This window comes from Lycorma delicatula, chromosome 9 (assembly GCF_047948215.1).
Source record: "Lycorma delicatula isolate Av1 chromosome 9, ASM4794821v1, whole genome shotgun sequence".
Lineage (NCBI taxonomy): Eukaryota > Metazoa > Arthropoda > Insecta > Hemiptera > Fulgoridae > Lycorma > Lycorma delicatula.
Window position 1 is genome coordinate 108,679,702 of NC_134463.1, and position 20,176 is coordinate 108,699,877.

Here is a 20,176-nt window from a genome sequence, read left to right on the forward strand (position 1 = left end):
GCCTAAAATATAGAAAAACTAACTTAATTGAGTAATTGGTTAAAAATTGATGTTTTTTTTTTAAATTGATTACTGCGTGCCTTCAAAATCCCTAACAGCATCCCACAGTCTATAAACGACGGTAGTGACCACTAAATATTAGGCAGGTTGGATGCACATTCCCTGTTGTATTGTATTAGAAAAGATCTAGAGGTTCAGCTTTACTAAGCACCTCAGCCTTATGTTAGGCTTTTTTGACAGTCACTGAATACACATGTATAGCAGGGATTCTTGTCAAATCGCACAAATATAAAGTTAACTCAAAGGTGTCTTCACATCCTTAACCCTGATACAAAGTTCTTCTAGCAAAAAATATCTGGAAGGAAACAATCTAGGGTAACGGAGAGGAGAGGGTGATAAAGGTATGGTATTACTAATTGAGACGACCTATTGAAAAGAATTTCAGGTTTCCCTATAGGCAGTGGCATTGACCTGGCGTATAATCCCTGGGATAATGGGTATTTTTATCTAAGATGAGAACATGCCAACTCCTTAGGGGGAAGACACCTGCCTAGTGATGTTCCGATCGCCATCCCCCCCCCCCATTCCTTACCCTTTTGGACTTTAACAGTCTAAGATGGGAACAGCACATTACTGATTAATGATTTTACATGTAGCAGCTTAAATAAATGCTCCATCAAATTTACTTTTCTCCATATATTATACAGCCAGCTGAAGCTTCTTAAGATAAAAAACACTATCCCTAGAATTTCTCAACTGGACTGATCTTCATCCAGATACCTAATAAAGAGAATTCACAGATAGATGCAAATGTACTAAACACAGCAGAAAAACAAATTTGCAAATGTCTTTATATAGTTATGATATTCATAGAAATTCTTATCTTGTGATATTAATCACAAGGCAGAAAATTTTATATAGCAAATATAAATCAGATCTCAGCACAAAAAATATTAAATTTATTCTCTAAAATTAAGAAAAATTATGGTTTAAATAAACAAATATTACAGGTGGAAAGCCACTTAAGAAGTCATGTAAAAATTGAAGGTTTGCCTGAAACTATTTACAAAACATTTTTGTCAGGCAACTTGCCATTCTAGGTAAAATAGAATTAATAAATGTACATAACTTAATAATGGTAAGCCATTTAATAAAATAGATATTAAAAGCGATATTTAAAAATTTAATTTGGCGTCGACCACTAAAAATAAAGTATTATTTTTTTCTTTTTAGTTTTTTTTTTTTAAAATAAGCAGTGGAGAACGACATTACTAGTGTTTAGACTTCAACTCTCGAAAATGTAGGAATATATTTTTATTTTATCTCAGTTTTCCCAACTAAATTTTTTTTTAAATTTTTTGTTAAAATATTTAGTTTTTATCATATTTCAATCGGTTAATTTTATTGTATTTAACAGTACCTGTAATAAAAATGTAAGGTCGAATTGATAATTCTCCAATTTTACAAGTTTATCTGAAATATTTAGTGCTTAAAATATAAAACCAGTTACTCCAAGAAAAACCCACTTATTTTGAAGGTAAACTTCACATTAGGTATTAAACGTATTATCAAAATGCAGAAGATCTTACAAATAATATTAGATATTCTGGAAAAAAGATGTAGCTGCTTTGTTCGAGACAAGTGCTCGTGGTGGTAACGACATTCATAGACAGAAACTTCTTTTAAGTATTTTATTTTTTCCTTGATATGAAAAAACTGATCTGATTTACTTGCATTTGTTAACGATAAAAATGGGTGTATCCTAAAAACTGACACGATTATGTCATCAGTAATGTTATAAGATACTACATATACAAAAATACTAGAAAAATTCAGTTAAAACACACTACATCTTTTGTCACTTGGTGGATGAATATGAATAATCGCAAATATCCTATAATATTTCAGGTTTAAAATTACAAAAAGACATTGAACTGATATAAATCAACAATTTTTTTTGCGCGCTACTGTTTTTTTTGTCTTCAGTCATTTGACTGGTTTGATGCAGCTCTCCAAGATTCCCTATCTAGTGCTAGTCGTTTCGTTTCACCATACCCTCTACATCCCTAGCAATTTGTTTTACATATTCCAAACGTGGCCTGCCTACACAATTTTTCCCTTTTACCTGTCCTTCCAATATTAAAGCGACTATTCCAGGATGCCTTAGTATGTGTCCTATAAGTCTGTCTCTTCTTTTAACTATATTTTTCCAAATGCTTCTTTCTTCATCTATTTGCCGCAATACCTCCTCATTTGTCACTTTATCCACCCATCTGATTTTTAACATTCTCCTATAGCACCACATTTCAAAAGCTTCTAATCTTTTCTTCTCAGATACTCCGATCGTCCAAGTTTCACTTCCATATAAAGCGACACTCCAAACATATACTTTCAAAAATCTTTTCCTGACATTTAAATTAATTTTTGTTGTAAACAAATTATATTTCTTACTGAAGGCTCGTTTCGCTTGTGCTATTCGGCATTTTATATCGCTCCTGCTTCGTCCATCTTTAGTAATTCTACTTCCCAAATAACAAACTTCTTCTACCTCCATAATCTTTTCTCCTCCTATTTTCACATTTGCGCGCCACTGCCATCTTGAAATTTATGTATATGCCACCAGCGCTAGTATCGCATGCCAAAGATTCTTGTAGAATGTACAACGTGGTTTACCGGCCTTGTGGAAGTTGTCTTTAAATTATTTAAATATTTTCTCTCCGAAATAATTCTGTTAGTATTTTTAATACATGTAGTTTAGATTATGGGTATCTATTTTACCTGAAAATTGAGCAACTTGCGTATCCTTTCAGTGTTGTATAATTTGTCTTTAAATATAAAAGTTGTTTCTTAACCTCAATTTTACAATTTCTCAATGTGACAGCTGGATTTATTTTTCTTATAGTTGTTGGTTTAATTGTTTATTAGTTAAAATTTCCGTTATAGAATGTTTTAACTTTAATTTATTATTTTTAAGAATTTTGGATGGAAATAAAATTATTGTAGGATTAATTGGTTCATTACTGATGAAAGAGTTGTTAGGTTACGTTTAAGCACGATTTGCTTTGAGAGGATTTCATTTTAAGTTTACTTCTCAATCAGCTTAGATGTTATGTAATTTTTATTCCAGTTGAGAATAATTCTAGTGCTGTGAATTTAAGGAAGTGTTTGACATAGTTTAATGTATTTATACTATTACGTTTACCACATTTAACTTTTATTTTTATTCTGTAATTTACAAACAAATATTGTTGTACTGAAACGTAACAAATTAGTATTAATTGTTTAATAAATGTGTACTTTACCAAGCCAGTATACATAATGTAATAATTAAGTTTATATTGCAGCAGAAAAAGTACCTTATTATTTACATATGGTTTAGTTTTTTCATTAAGTACAAATATGTAAATAATAAATGATTCTTTTATGTGTATTTGTTTTATAGTTGCATTGTGTGAATATATATATATATATATATATATATATATATATATATATATATATATATATATATATTGTTGTTTAATTTGGTTTACTACTGCTGATTGCAAAGCTTTTTCAACAGTACCATATTGCCTAATAATATAAATGTTATGAGTTAATAAACACTATCATAATGAGTGTAGAATTTCAAAATTATGTATTCATAATTTAAATAAAGCTTCTCATTAAAGATGCTTAAACTAAATTTACATGTCCATCTATATGTGAATTATGTTGGTAGAATTATTCTGTAATTTGGATGTAACAGGTTTAAAACTGATTCATTTCGATTAGTGGTCTTTAACCTAATTTTCCAACCATGAAGACTAAGCTGAAGTTCCTAGCTAAAACAGCTAGAATCAACATTTTCTGTTATTATTAATGAAGTTAGTCCTTTCTTTGTAATAGGTGCAGTAAATAACTATTCATTGTTATTTTTAAGAAAGTTAAATACTATAAGTGTACTATAAAAACAGAAGTAGTTTTCTATTCTTTTAAAGAAAAGTAATTCACAAATATTGGCTTGGCAAAAAGGTAATTTTGGTGTGAAATAAAACTAATTTTATTTTATTCAAAGAATGAATTTTTTAATCAATTATATATTTTACATTTTGACTGATAACTTTTTGCTATCTCTCTGGCAACTTCATGATTCTGTGCTTTTAGAAATTCTGTCCTTATCAGAAAAAATTGAATCAAGTGCGAATTCAAGTGGTTGTTATTAGTGAAAGTTTTTCTGTTCAAAGAGTTTTGCAAACTGTGAAATAAATGGTAATCTGATGGTACAAGATGTATATCAGGGATGAGACATCACTTCTTAGCTGAGTTCCAATAATTTCCATGAGTTGCCAAAGATATGTGAGGCCTTGCTATGACTTAGTTGATCAAGATTTCTTTGCAATTTACCAATTCTTGCTCTTTTTCTTTGGTCGGTTCCTCCAGTTTTATTAGTTGTGGACAGTAAACAGTAGTTGTAAACAGTAATTGATTATTTGGTTCCCCAACCCTAGACACACAACAACTTTGTAATTCCATTGAATTAATAACATGATCTTTTTTAATCCAGTTCAGCTTTCGATGTGGCTTGTGCCAGTTTATCGTGCTTGGACCATGATTGTTTTCGATCGATATTGTTGTAGACAATCTATTTTTCATCACCAGTGATGATTCATTTCAATAAAGGGTTGACTTCACTGCCTTTGATGCATATCTCAAATATTGATTTATTGTGTTAAGTGAATCTCTTTCAATTCATGCGGAACCCAGATATCGAGCTTCTTAACAAGTCAAAGATATTCGATCTGATTTTCAATAGTTATGTTTGATATATTTAACCTCTCTGCGATCAATTATATGACAATCATTCATTTTTTGGATTCAATTTTGGTCTTGATTGGTCTTCATCGACTAAAGTAGGTCGATCAGAATATTGCCTACCTTTGAGTGAAAAATCCCCAGAATGAAAATTTTTTTAAAAATTTTGACATGCATTCTATTAGCCAGTCAGCAACATAAACTTCACATATCTCTTTGTGAGCCTTCAGCAGCTTTGTTGCCTTTACAGAAATAAAAAAGTAAAATATGTTGAAATGTTTGTTTTTGCACTTTATGTTAAAATTTACATAAATAATAAGTGTAAACAGAATTACGTGCAGTTTGCTTCTAAAGTATGCTAAAATTACAACTATCAAATCCCAAAAGATAAAATCATAACATAAGACCATCAAAACAAACATAAAGCTATCTATTTGTGAAAACTGAATTTACTTTCTTGCCAACCCATATATTAACTGGTAGATACATATGTTATTTGGTAACGAACATAAAGAAGTACAGTGTCTGTTGGCATTACAGGGTGTCCCATGAGGAAATTGTGAAACTTAAGAACATTTTCTACTGTTGAATAATATGATAACCTGTTCATATTGTTACAATATATAAAACCTGTTCAGATAACAGTATTGTTGCTAGTTTGCATAAATCTTTACAAAATATCAATATACAAGTGTCCCATGAAGAAATTGAGAAACTTTCAGGACTACTGGTGAAAATAATGAAAAAGCCTTGTTTTAGAGTTGTTAGTGAAAGATTTTGCCTGGATTTCAGCCCTTCTAATAAAAAGAAACCGTAGTAATTTTTGGGACCCAAATTAAGGAGTAAAGTTGATGGTTTTCTATGTAATTTGAGCTGGGAAGTAGGATAAAACAGGTCCCTGAACTGTAACCTCAGTGTTTTTAAGATGTCCCACATAAAACATAAAATTTGGTGTCAAAAAAAAGTTTTTTTTTTTTAGGTTTGTAGTACAATAGCTTTGTTAAATGACTAATAAATGCGGAAGATTTAGTAACAAAACTAGTAAAGAATTTAATTTTTAGAAAATTAATGTAAATCCAGCAAAAAAAAAAAGTAATAAAAACTTTTAAAAATCTGTTTTTTATTGAAGCAAAAACACGATGAAAAATAGGCAGATAATCGTATTCTTTCTGTACCTAATAAACATCTTTTTTAAAATCAAAAAACACTAATTACTGAAAATAATTTTAAAAGAAATACAAAATTTATAAAACAATATTTTAGCTGTGTCCATTCAATAATTTATACAGGTAAAATTAAGTAATGTAAAAAACTAAATTGAAATGTATGTTGCTTTAAAAGTATTTAAAAACATTTTATTGTGTAGGTTGGCAATACTAACAGCTGGTTAACAATGAAAATTTTGTACTTTGATTTTGTTGTCATAAATTATCATATTTATAAAGGAAGTGTAGTGTTATATTGTAATGTAAAAATGCCACTTCAGATTTTTAATGAGGAATATGCCAATATGGTTTTTGTTAATGGATTTTTTAACGAAAATTCTGAAGCTGCTAGATGTGAATATTAGGAGAGATTTCCTGGAAGGCAGATTCCAAATATGAACAACATTTTCTTAAGTGTATTAGCATTTATGAACAATAGGTTCACCTCCAACGTGTTTGTTTTCTGTTGAATACCAAGTAAATCATGTTAATAATGTTGTGCGGTTCAGCATATTCATTGTAGCCCACGCACTAGTATAAAGTGAATTTCATGTTGCACTGGTTTGTCAAAAAACAAAGTGCGGTGCATCCTACGGAAAGAAAATCTTTTTCTTTTGCATCTGCTTCAAAATTTGCAGCCAACAGATTTCCTCAGTGGTTAAATTAAACATGTATCATTGGCTTCTTGACAGTGCTGATAAGGCAAATTTTATTTACTGATTTAGCCACTTTTATGAGAAATGAAGTCTTATATTCTAAAATAGTCATTTATGGAGCAGACACTCTACATGGTACTGTGGAAACTAGTTTACAATGTAGATTTCACATTAATGTTTGGTGTGGCATTATTTATGACAAAATTCTGGGACCATTTGTTTTCAATGAAAACCTTTTGGGTTCTTGAAAAATAATTTGCCAGCTCTTTTGGAGGATGTACCTTTATAAACTAGTTTGCAAATGATTTTACAGTATGATGGTGCAACACCACATTTTTCTTAGTAGCTAGAAATCACTTGAATGCTTATTTCTTAAACAGGATTGAATGTGATGGACCAATTGATTGGCCACCATGATCACTTGTCTTAACTACACTAGATTACTTACTTGGACCATATGAATACAATAGTATACCTGTAAAATGTTAATACTATAGAAGAGCTACTAATTAAGATATGAAATGCTATTGAATTTATACAAAATGATCCTGAGATGATACAGAAAGCCACCGGAAATATTTTATGTCGGACAGAGTGCTCTGTATATTGTGAAGGAGGAAAATTGTTACTGTTACTGAGGTTTTGCTATTCTGTTACTATTTATAATTTTGTTTATTTTATTTATTTTTTTTTTGTTTTACTAAATTAAGAACGGTGTTTATTAGGTACAGAAAGAATATGTGATTTTCTTGTCTATTTTTCATTTGTTTTGCTTCGATAAAAACCGATTTTTAGAAGTTGTTATTAACATTTTTTCTGTTTTATTTTCAGTAATTTTCTCAGAATTAAATTCTCAGCAAGTTTTGTTACTAAATCTTACGCCTTTATTAGTCATTTAACAAAGATGTTATTGTACAGCGAACCTAAAACAAGTTTTTTGACATCAAATTTTGTGTTTTATGTCAGATATCTTAAAAACTAATAGAGTTAAAGTTCTGGGATCTGTTTTATCTTACTTCCCAGGTTAAATTACGTTGGAAACTACCAACTTTACTCCTTAATTTGGGTCTCAAAATTACTAGGGCATCTTTTTATTAGAAGAGCTGAAATCCAGGCAAAATTTTTCGCTAGACATAACTTGAAAACAAGGCATTTCCTGACGTATATGTTTAAATACCGGTAAACATTTTTCATTATTTTCACCAGTACAACATATCCTTAAAGTTTCTTTATGGGACACTGTATAACAACCAAAGTTATAAAGGAAGGTAGCACATTTAATGTAGTTAATTTTTTTCATATTTAAACATTGTATATATAGAATTAATTTTTTTTATGAGTAATTTATTTTATTTTGTATTTTCAGGAAAAAACCATGTAAATGATGGAATGCGATACTTCTGGTAGATTTCTTGGTTTAAATTATGATGATTATCAATACTTGGATGAATCATCATCAAAGAAGTTAGTTTTATTTTTTATTATGATTAGCTACAAATTTATAATTATATTTGATACCATATCAATGTAACACAAAATACTCTAGTCATAACTTACAAGGGCATAATTATTCTCAAGTAGTGCCCTATGCCAGGTTATTAGAGCAATTTAGAAATGAAGTAGTTTCCTTTGGTTTCTTTACAAACCTAAATATAGAAAACACTTTGTTTAAAAAATATATTCTCAATTATTTGGTGCTTTTTACAAATATTAGAAAAGTTTCATAGGTGCTATGAAAACTTGTATTTGGAACAAAGAAAAGAAAGAAAACAAGTTTTAGAGCAAGTGGTGTTGTGGTCGTATTAACATTCATACCACAAATTCCTCCTGTTATCCTTTTCTAATTAATTTTTATTGCATTTCTAATATTCTGATATTTTAGGTAAGTAATCATTTAAACCTGCTATCAAAAATGTGTATACCCAATTTTGTATTTTTTTTACAAGCTATTGTATTGACATATACTTTTAAGTGTAATTCTAAAGAAAAATTTTTTTTCCTTATATGTTAATTTTTTAAATTTTAACCCGCTCATATTAATGCAGTGCATAGTTATTATTAGATAATAATTTAATCAAAATTATATTATTTATTACTACTACTAACTTATTTTTTTTTACAAAATAATCTTAGTGGATTAAAATTGTTGTAAAATTGAATGAACAAGCCTGAATTATAGAACTTTATTCCAGGAATAAATTTTCAACCATAATCTGATTTATATGGTTGGCTTTATGGTTCAGTCATAAAATATAGATTTATGGCTAAACATTTATTAAAATAAAGAAAAAATTTAAATTTTATTTTTAATTTCTTAAAATTTAGATAAAGATATAATCAGTAGACATGCTGTAAACCAATATGAATGAAAAAAGCAATTGAAGTCGCTAGGAAAAGTCAAGCATGAAATCATTTCTAATTACAAAAGTTAGACTTTAAGAAATATCTATTATTGACGTTTTGCCTGTTAAACCTTAAGTTGAAAATTTTAATAATCCATAATGCTTTTATTATTTTTTCCCCTGATTTTAGGATGAGGTTAGATTTTGATTTTTTAATGATGGGCGATGAACCTTTTAGTCATATTTTTGAGAGAAGAATTAAGACTGAATTGGATAAGAGTGATTACTGTGAAAGTGAAGAATTAACGACTATACTTATAAATGGTGTCACAGAAACAGGTAATTAAATCCTATTTATTTATTGTTAAAATTAAACATTTTCATTTTATTTTCTTATTAGTCAACCTCTTATTCTTTCTTTGTAAATTTTATGTCATCTGTTGGCTTTATAAATTTTGATAAAATTTTTAGTGCTTTTTTATGAATTTAAGATTAAAAAATTGTTTTTTATACTGAAAAATTTGGTTTGTGTGAGTGTGTGTATATATTTTCTTTGTAATTGAGTGTTATTACTTAATAGGGGGTGCACAAGGTTTGTTTAGATAATTCTCAAACAAAATTAATCATTCCCATGCTTTCTGTATACTGTTGTCACTATTTTTTTCATTCTTCAAAATATTTTGGAAACTATTTCTTTTGCTTAATTACTAAGCAATTCTTTTGCTAGTGATTTTTCCTTTATCAAGTCTGTCTGTTTCATATGTCAACCATTCGAATTTGTCTTCAAGTTTAGAAATAAAAAAAGTTACATTAACGCTATGTTAAGTAAGCAAGTGGTGGATTGTACTTTGTATTATGTTTGTCAGAAGCAAGGGAGAAATTTAGCTACTGACTAATTCATCCTCAAGAAATTGATGTGTAACGTCTGAAATTTTTATTCATTCAAGTAATTCAGAAGCAGTTAATGTAGGTGAATATGAATTTTTTCAGTGTCTTATCTATAATTTTGTCAATTTTTTTTTGTGACTGGTGATAATTAACAAGATAATTGATGAGGTTTGAAGTTTAACCATTTTTTAATTATTTAAGTTTGAGTCGGGTTTTAAAGCCTTGTTCTCAATTGCTATTTTATAACATTTCAAATATTTCCAAAGATTATTTTCAAAGTTATTTAAAAATAATCCTTACACTTGTTGCTTGTGATAGTTATTCATTTCTAATGTAACAAAAAAAAAAATAATTGCACTGACATCTTTAATACACATATTATATCTGTAAGTCAAAGAATACATTGCAACATGAATTTACTTAATAATATTTGTAAATATTACTTTTTATTGTGGGTCAAGGTATTTCATACTTGCTGTCAAAAAATTAAAAAGTGAAATATTTATAAGTGAACGTTTTTCTGTATGTTTAAATTTATTTTGCAATTCATCCTTGTTCTAGTAAAAAAAAATGTGTTTTAATTGAACCATGCTTCAATTTTGTTTGAAACTAAAGATGTTGGAAAAACTTATTTACAATTAAAATTTGTTTATAAAATTTCATTTCCAAATTATGTAGGGACATTGTGAAAAGTAATATTTACCAACCTGTAAAAATTGATAAACTATAATTCTCTGTTGAATCACTGATATTTCTAGAACCAATTGCCTGATTTAGATAAATGAGAAATACAAATAAAAAATTTATGTTTTTAAGGTAAATGTTTCCAAGTGTTTAATTTTTAACCTGAATAAGAAAGGGTGAATTAATTTTAGGATCAGTCACATGTTGATTGGCCTATCACTAGCTAGGACATTTCTTTACAAGCGGTATCAACAGCAGTAAGTTCCAAAAATTGAGATTTTGTTTAAATTATTGATATCTTGAAGGTAGTAGACTGTTTGAACTTAATATTGATGCATGGAAAATAATGATTAAAATTAGAAATGCTTTTCATAGTCTTAGTTTAAGCACAGTTACTCACTTAAATATGTAGTTAAATTGAATTTTTGCTTAAAATCTTACTCAAACCTCAATTAATAAAGCATTAAAATAAAAATTCAGATCTTTGTAGCAGTTTGTGAGTTTTAAGCACATAAAATGTACTAACATTCATATATATGTATGTAGAATAATTATTCAATTCAATGAATCTACCTAAATAATAAAATTGAAGGAAGCTATTCTTTATTGATTTATTCTTTAATTTCCAGTGGATGTGTTTTCAAAATTACCTCTGCAATACTGTGCAAATTAATCAAAACAGGAGATTTTTTTCTTTATTTTTACATTGTGGCTACTCTGCTTATCACACCCATTCCTCAAGTTGTCTGTGTTAATTTGAGGTTATTTATTGTGTTTGGTTATTTAGAAATTTTCAAGTTATAAATAGCATTATGTGAAAGTCAATTTAATTTTTTTTATTTCTGAGCTTACCAGTATGATACTATGACAGATATCTTCTGAGTGTGATTTTGGATTAGGGACACTGAATGATATTTTAAAAGAATTTAAAGTAAGTGGTTCATTTTTGCATCAAATAAAAGGCAAATGTGATTGAAAAAAAAACTACTGCAACACAGAATTGGTTATTGGAAAAAGTAAACTTGATCCAAAATTATCTGCTGTGGGATTTAATCGAAAATTAGCCAGAGGAACAGATTTATAAGCGACAACTGTTAGACGTAGACTACTTGCAGTTGGGTGGAAAGCTTGTTGGCCAATAAAAAAGCAGCTTTTAACACCAGCAATGTGTAAAATAGGGTCTTGTGGGCCGAAGTATATGCTGACTGGAAAAATGTTATGTTTATCGACGAGTCAGTATTCAGAGGCAAAGTTTTCCATAAGTTAGAAAAACATGAGATAAAAATACATTACCGGCTCTTATCCAACAATTAGTTAAACATTCCTAGAAAAATTTTTTTGTGGATTTTTCATATTTGAAGACCCTTGTTCGTTACATCCAGCAGATGGTATGTTGAAAAGTGATTATTATATCAAGATTCTGAAGGGAAGGGTTGTGACACATCCCTTCCCTACAAATAATAATTCTACAAATAATTGTATTATTTTGTAGAAATAATACAATTTCTACAATGCAACAGAGTGTTTCAACAAGGTAGGTGCCATGCCATACTGCCAAAACAGTAGAAAAAGTTTTAAAAGAACTAAACATTAAAATGTTCCTGTGACCAGGAAACTCTCCAGACTTTAATCAAAGTGAAAATCTTTTGGTAATAGTCATTATACAGGTATGATTTTTTCTAAATAAATTTACTTTTTATTAAACAACATCTGTGTTTGGATTAATTTGCACGCTACTTTATGATCTGTTCTTCTAAATAACTCATTTTCACGTGTTACTTTAATTTAATCAGTATTCTTTTATCTTAATTTTAGTTTTACCTGGAATGAGTGTTGATTTCATTAGCTTGAATCAGTGTAGAGAGCTTTGATTCCAGCCATTAGTATTTCTGCCCATAACATATTTTTTGATTGAGAGATTCTTAAATATTAGTATCAATATTATATATATATATATATATATGTATAAGTATATCGATGTAACCCACCGTGTTGGTCTAGTGGTGAATGCATTTTTCCAAATCAGCTGATATGGAAGTCGAGAGTTCCAGTGTTCAAGTGCTAGTAAAGTCAGTTATTTTTACACGGATTTGAATACTAGGTCGTGGATATACCGGTGTTCTTTGATAGTTGGGTTTCAATTAACCACACATCTCAGGAATGGCTACAAGACTACACTCATACATGTCATCCTCGTTCATCCTCTGAAGTATTATCTGAATGGTAATTACTGGAGGCTAAACAGGAAAAAGAAAGAAAGTATATAGATGTATATAGTATCAGTATTAATTGATGAACTACCAAATACGAGGGTCGTTCAATAAGTCCTTAGAAAAAGATAGAAAAACAAATTATTTTGTAGATTTTTTTTATTTTTCAAGTTAAAATCCTTTTAACTCTATACACTTTTCAAAGCATTTCTCCAACTTTTTAAGTTGTCTGAAAAGTAGGATTTTGGAAGGTCCTCAAAGTAAGCATCAGCTTGGGCGATGAACGCCCAACGGTTCAATGTGAACCGTTGCCCGCCGAGCCATTTTTCTAGTTTGGAAATTAATAAAAAATCACTGGGGGCCAAATCCAGTGAATATGGTGGATTTTGTAATATTTCAAACTTTAATTCTATTATTTTGGCCATTGAAACTACACAGGTGTGCACCAATGCATTGTCTTGATGGAAGAGGATCTTTTTCAAATGAGGATATTTTTTCTTGATTTCTTCACTCAACCGGTGCAATAACGACACATAATACTCTCCAGTTATTGTTTGTCCTTTTTCCAAGTAATCAGTGTAGATGATACCGCATGCATCCCAAAAAACTGTGGCAATCACCTTATCGGCTGATTTCACTGTCTTCACATACGTCGGAGCCTATTTGGCATCAATGACTCACTGTTTTTACTGTTTCTTTGTCTCTATAGTGTAGTAGTGTATCGATATTTTGTCCACATTATGTATTGACACAGAAACTCATCAGGATTGCGACGGTAAAGCGCCAAAGCAGTCTCAGAGTCGACCACACGATTGTGTTTATTCTTCACTGGAGCAAGTGCGGCGCACATCTTGCCAAAATTTATTTCACACCTAATTTTTTCTGTAAAATTGAAAACACCTTATATCTTAATATGCCAGTGGCCTCAACTATTTCGCATACTTTTGAGTCATCTGTCGATCACTCAAAACCATATCATGAATTTTGTCAATCATTTCGGGGATGGTCACTTCCACTGGACATCCTGAATGATTTTCATCTTTTGTGGATGTACAGCCATGTTTAAACTCATTTACCCATTTGTAAAAAGTTGCAAATGCAGGAGCAGATATGCAATTAACTTCATCCAACTCAGCTTTGATCTCATTTGGTGTTAAAATTTTTAAGTAAAATTGTTTAATCACCAAGAAACTCACTTTTTTCTATTTTTATTTATAAACAATAGCTTGTTGTTTCAATCGATTATGAAAACGAAACCACTGATGGATACAGTTGAAACTTTAACTGCACTCTAGTGACAAATGATGCTTACTAAAAGCAAACCATTTTTGATACTATGAGCACCATCTCTTGGATTTCTAAGGGTTTATTGAATGACCCTTGTACAAGTTTAGAACTCACCAATTGAGTCACACTTAATCCAAGATTAACTTGTTTTTTTTTGTCTTAAGATCGTTTGTTTTTCATGAAATGGGCTTGCCAAATAGAATATTCAGTTTGTTGTATACATTTTGATATTTACTTTTTATTGATTTCACTTTTATTTTTTTTTTTGTTTTAACCCTGTTTGTCTGTAAATATCTGTAGTAATGTCTTGTTTAGATTAAGTTACTGATCTCATCATTTTGATTGTTCATAAATTAATATTTTTTCTTTATTTATGTATAGTGACATTATAGAATCGGTTTATCAATTTCAACTGGTCCTAAAAATCTATTTTTTTTCAGATCCACTTGATTTTGTTACTGCATCAGAAGACACTGACTTTACAATAAAAAATGAAGAGGATCCAATAGATATTTCAAACAATAGTAATATTGATGATGACATTGATGATGATAATAATTGTAATAACAATGACATTACTAATAAAGATAATGATAGTGAAGACCAGTCATCTTTTATTGTTGAATCATGGTAAGGTATTTATTATATACTCCTAATTTATGTTATGTTTGTAATCTTATGATTTTTAATTTAAAATTTGGTAATATACTCTGATATCTATTATTTTGATCAGTTATCTATGATGTCTATTATTTTACATCCTTATACAATCTTTCTATGATGAATACAGATGGCCAAAATGAATCAAACTTTTCCATTTTCCATGCATTGTTAATAAATTATGAAAATGAAGTCTCATGACAGATTTTTGGAATGTGTTGAAAAATTTAGGATTGAAACAAATTTATTATTATTATAAGCAATTTTATTCTATTTATTTGACCTTAAATGTACTCAAAACATGATTGTTTGATTCAGTGCACTGCTTCACATAGATTTTATAAAATAATCCTTCAGTAGGATATTGTGTGTGACACACACACACACACACACAAATATTAAAATGTAAAAGCACGATTATTCACATGATTCTAACCAAATCACTGTAACGTCATTACATGGGTATCCAGGAATTAAATTGTCACATTTTATAAAATGTTTCATCTAAAAATACTAGATTTATCAGTGCCAACAACTTTTCAGAACTTTCTTTTTCAAAATTTATATTTGTCCTAAATTTAAGTTATTGTTTTAAAACTTTTAAAAGTATATAATGCAATTAATTCATAATTTTTTTGATGATTAATGATCATAACAGTAAGTTGAGAACAATAAACTGTTGAAAATGCTGATTAACCTGATTGCAGCTATGCAGTAAGAAATGTCTGCGTTTAAATGTTACATGAGGGTTAAGAATCTTGTAGTGGATGAATATCATACGTTTAGAAATAGAAGAATAATAAAATTCCATCTGTATTTTTTTATATATTTCAGTGACAGAATTAAATCATTGTATATCTTTCTGTGTTAATATATTCTTAATTTTTTTTTCTGTTACAGCAAAATTATTCAAGATGATATTTCTTGTTATATGAACCTTCAAGAACCTTTAGAACATCTAAGACCAGTGGTTGAGGAACGAACCAGTTTGGACTTGAGTGATTTTTCTTTTTCTTTACAAAACTATGAGAAAGTACGTTTATAAATTTTGTTATTCATTTATTTGATATTAATAAAAATGTACTTTATTAGTCTGCATTTGAATAGTTTATCCAATTTTGAATGTTTTTCCTCATTCAGATATTCAAAATATTATTATAAAGTTATCACTAACATTTGCAATATTTTTTTAAATTTATAATATTTTATAGATCTAATTGGATTCAAACTTATTGGAGAAATATTCTTTACAGACTTGATTTTCTGGTTCCGATTTCTTATTGGGAGTCTGATTTTTTCTTCATGTATTTTGTTAACATTAATATAACCCATAGTAACAGTTTTGACAGTGAGAGAATTGTATTTCTTATTTGCTGTGCTAAATTACTCTTATACATATTAGGTAATCTTTGATTGATTGCATTGCATTTTTTGGATGTTACATATTTCTGCATAGTTATATATGTATGTTTTTTAAATTGTCAGTTTTTTTTAATTTTTTACTTACTAACTCACAGACTATTGAAAGCTATCTAAAGATTTTGAAGTTTATTTTAAATTGTGTTACTTATTCAATAATGAAATTTTGTTCGTTTATATTGTTTAGAAAATTCTTGATTCATGTTACTTGTGTTTTATTCTAGTGCTGAAGCATCAGTATAAATCCAGTATTTGGTAAACCTTGTTCCTGTTTCAGTATAACTTAATCTTGTTTGTGCTGGCAAACAATCACAAAGATTATTGTTACCTAAATAGTACATAAACAAAAAATTCCATCATATTACAGTTACATGTAAAACAATTATGTCATTTCATAAAAATTATGAAAATCATGAGATAATGAAACGAGCAGAATTTTGCAAGTATCAAAAGAAACAATACTGCTGTAATAGGTTTTAACCTATATTGGATTGTATGTAAACTATAAAACAATAACTGTACATTCCTTACAACCTTTTGTTTGTATATACATAGAATGCCTTGTAGATTAGCATTCTAAAGATTAAAGTGTGTGAGGTAAGGTTTACTATTGTAAAATTCTCATTTAATAAATCAGTTCTTGTAGATCACCAAAGTTAAGCTGTATTGGGTGCAATTTTATATGATGATGGCATTTGTTCCGGACTGATGACCAGCAGTCAGTGTTAAGTGTAAAAAACATGTATGTTTATTTAAAATGCTCTAGTGAAAGGAATGTAGAGATTTTATACCAATCCAGTAAAATGGTTATAATAAAATGATTTCTATTGGGTGTACGATAAATCTCTTGCACTCTAAATTCAATTTTTTTTTTAATTTTTTTATAATGATATTCTTATTGATTTTTTTTTTTATGTGAAAAGTTGGATTCTAGTAAAAATCTTATCGAGCTTGTCAACCACTGTGTAAATGGAGATGGCATAGTATTGTATAAACTACAGTTAGCTATTGATTCATTAGGAAATAAGAGAATTGTTGTGCTAGATGTAATAAAACCGGAAGAGTTTCATGGTGTTAAGCAAGGTAGTATTTTATTTTATTTTTTTATTTATTAATTTTTTTTTTGTTACATTTATGGGCAAACCCAGTCGATAGGGTTTTGGACTAATTAGGAGACTGAACTAGAATTAAGAGGCTTAGAATGGGAATTATAAGACAATTGCCACTGAAGTATTTTTCTTTTTTCTTTAATTAATCTATTATGTTATATCAACAGAGAGTTCATTGCAATGAAGAGCATAGTTCCTTGCAAATGACATAAACTGTAATAATTTCATTTCCATTTGTACTCTTGTGTTATCTGATTCATTTTTTAAGTGTAACAAAAATGCATAAAAATGGTGATAATTGATTTTTTTAGCATATATTATATGAGATTTAAAATCTGTCATACTTGATGATTGTCATAAATATCTGGCTTTCTGTTTGACCTAAATTTAAAATTATGGCTAAAAAACGTAGGTTACCTGATGTTACTGGTTTCCACAGTTCTGGATGAATTATTATTCTGTTTACAAAAAATTGAGCTACATTTCTGTTAGTCTCTTTTACTAATAAATTAGATTAAACTGACTAAAAAATAAATTGAGATTTTATTTGGAGACACATTAGGAGGATAATGTCTTTTCTTAAACAGTTCATTAAAAGTAAATCAGTGTTGGAATCCAGGGACTTTTTATTCCTCCATCTTTTCTCAGTCTTCATCAATATCATCATTTTGTTGTCAATCACTATCAGAGATGTCTTCCACAATAGTAGTAGGTTTATTCAGGATGATCTCTTGACCAAGTTTGGTTAGGTAATGGTTCTAAAAGAGTGTGGACAATTATCACTTGTGTCTAGAATTAACACTTATGATTATTACTGCTACTAAAAGAAAGGCAGGGTTCCTTAGGATTAAATATTATTCTTCATCTGTATTACTTATTGTATTAGCTCTGCTATTTTCACCTATAACTAAATTACAAATTCACTATTGCTACCTCATAATCATTTGCATTTTTGATTTTGTAATTTGTAGTATTGTCATTGAATGAAGATCACTAGTGGGATGCCATTGTAAGTAAATTAACAGTAGCAAATAGAAAGTACAACTACAGAATTAGCAAATAATTTGATAAATGTCAATTTCATGCAGGTAAACAACAAACATGCTTTGTTTGCCTAGATCAGCTGACATTCACAACTCTCGAATGTTGTCTGTAAACTATCAATCTCATTAGTTGTAAAAAAAAAAATAATTCACTTAAAAAACTTATCAGAATTTTTTTATGCACATTGGTTAAACAAATCAAATATCAATATTTTTTTGTTATGTGTTAATAAAAAAAGAGAAAAAATAGCCTGCTGTGAGGGAAAAATTTATGGTTTAATGATGTCTGATTCTCTAAATGTAGGCAGATTCACTAGGTTTGGTACAAAATAGAGTATTAAAAGAGTATAGAAGAGTATTAAAGGAGTACAAACTCCTTTAATACTCTTCTGCTGGGTGTAATGGAGAAATTATTGAATTTTATTATGTTAATATCATTCTACTTTTCTTAAGTATTTTTATTCTATCTTCTACCAGTATTAAAAAAAACTTATGTTATTGAAAGGGTTAGAGCTTCTTGTCTCATCAGCTTCCCCTATCACTCCTCAGATATAATTAGTATATTGTGAAGTTGGATCTTTCTTTTTAAAAATTTTTTCTACTTCACGAGGTCAAGTCTCTTTTGCTTTCAAAGCAGCCTGACAGTGTTGTTTAGTGATAAAAATATTGCATTATAAAGTGAAGGAAAATTAAGATTTTGTGAAATGTTTTCTATTTTATAGCATCAGATGTTTTACAAATTTTTTTGTTTCTTTTTAATATGTAAAATAAACATCTCTGTTAGCCTCTATAATTTGGAAATTATTCTAAGTACTAGTTTTAGGAATGAGTTACTACCACTTATCATATTTATGAGTACAATAAAAAGAGCATATAAAGGCTAGTCAGTTTTTCTTTAATTTTGTGTATTTTTCTGATTTTCTTGTGTAAGTATAAGATAAAAAAGTCGTTTATTGATTATTTGTTTGTTAAAAGTAAATCAGAATAATGAATTAAGATAAATAATAATGAAATAGGTAGTAGAAGTTAGTGGTTATGAGGAAGGAAGTATTTAAAGGTTTTTTTTTCTTTACTTTGGAGAAATTTTATCTGCAAAGTAGTAAAATATTTTCATTTAATTTTTCCTGTATTCATATTCAGGAGTTCATTTTATGAACTAACCTTTTGTAGCTGTCAGGATAACTAAATAGAATGATGTAGTTGAATGACACATAATACTTTGGAATTGATTAAAAACTAGAATAAATAAGAAGTAATAAGATGGAATTAGAAGAATATGTTTTAACATTTACATTTAGCTACTGTTCAATAAATGAACTACATGAGACATGTCATGCGATTCATTTAATTTTTTTATGTTGTGTTTATAACATGACTCTTCTTATCTATCTAGATTTTAGCACTTGTCAGTTTTTGTTAAATATTAATAAGCTATCTAAATTTTCATTAAATACAAAAATACCATAGCTTTAATCAACTCGTTGATTTTTATAAATCAAGTAGTTTGTTACTTTGTTGATTGAGATTTGTTTCATCACAATGTACATTTTTTTTAATTAGTATTTCATATACAGAGACTGTAAATAAAGTAATGAGACTGGTTCAGAAAAACCTTTTATTTACAATCCAATTAAACATGGATTCTATCACCTACGAAATAGTTCCCTTGGGAAGCCACGCTTCACTTCAAATGGTTTTTTCACTCTTCATAGCAGTGTTGGAACTCAGAAACCAGAATATCCTTCAGATGGTCGGTTATATTTTTTTTCTACTGTTTCAAAATTGTGTTCTTTGAGGTGTTTTTTTTTTAAAGTTGGGAACAGGAAAAAGTTGCAGGGACTCAAGTCAGGTGAATAAGCTGGTTGAGAAACTACAGGAA

General features: G+C 28.7%; 1 protein-coding gene across 1 annotated transcript in view; it reads left to right on the plus strand.

Annotated features, from left to right (window-relative positions):
- Positions 1-2,632: 2,632 nt before the first annotated feature.
- Positions 2,633-20,176, plus strand: part of LOC142330236 (DNA-binding protein Ets97D-like) — a 32,088-nt gene continuing 14,544 nt past the window's right edge. The window contains exons 1-6 of the mRNA XM_075375391.1: positions 2,633-2,730; positions 8,022-8,119; positions 9,188-9,336; positions 14,507-14,696; positions 15,627-15,759; positions 17,069-17,228. Coding sequence (XP_075231506.1) covers positions 8,037-8,119; positions 9,188-9,336; positions 14,507-14,696; positions 15,627-15,759; positions 17,069-17,228 — 715 coding nt within the window. The 5' untranslated portion in view covers positions 2,633-2,730; positions 8,022-8,036. The remainder of the gene's footprint in view (positions 2,731-8,021; positions 8,120-9,187; positions 9,337-14,506; positions 14,697-15,626; positions 15,760-17,068; positions 17,229-20,176) is intronic.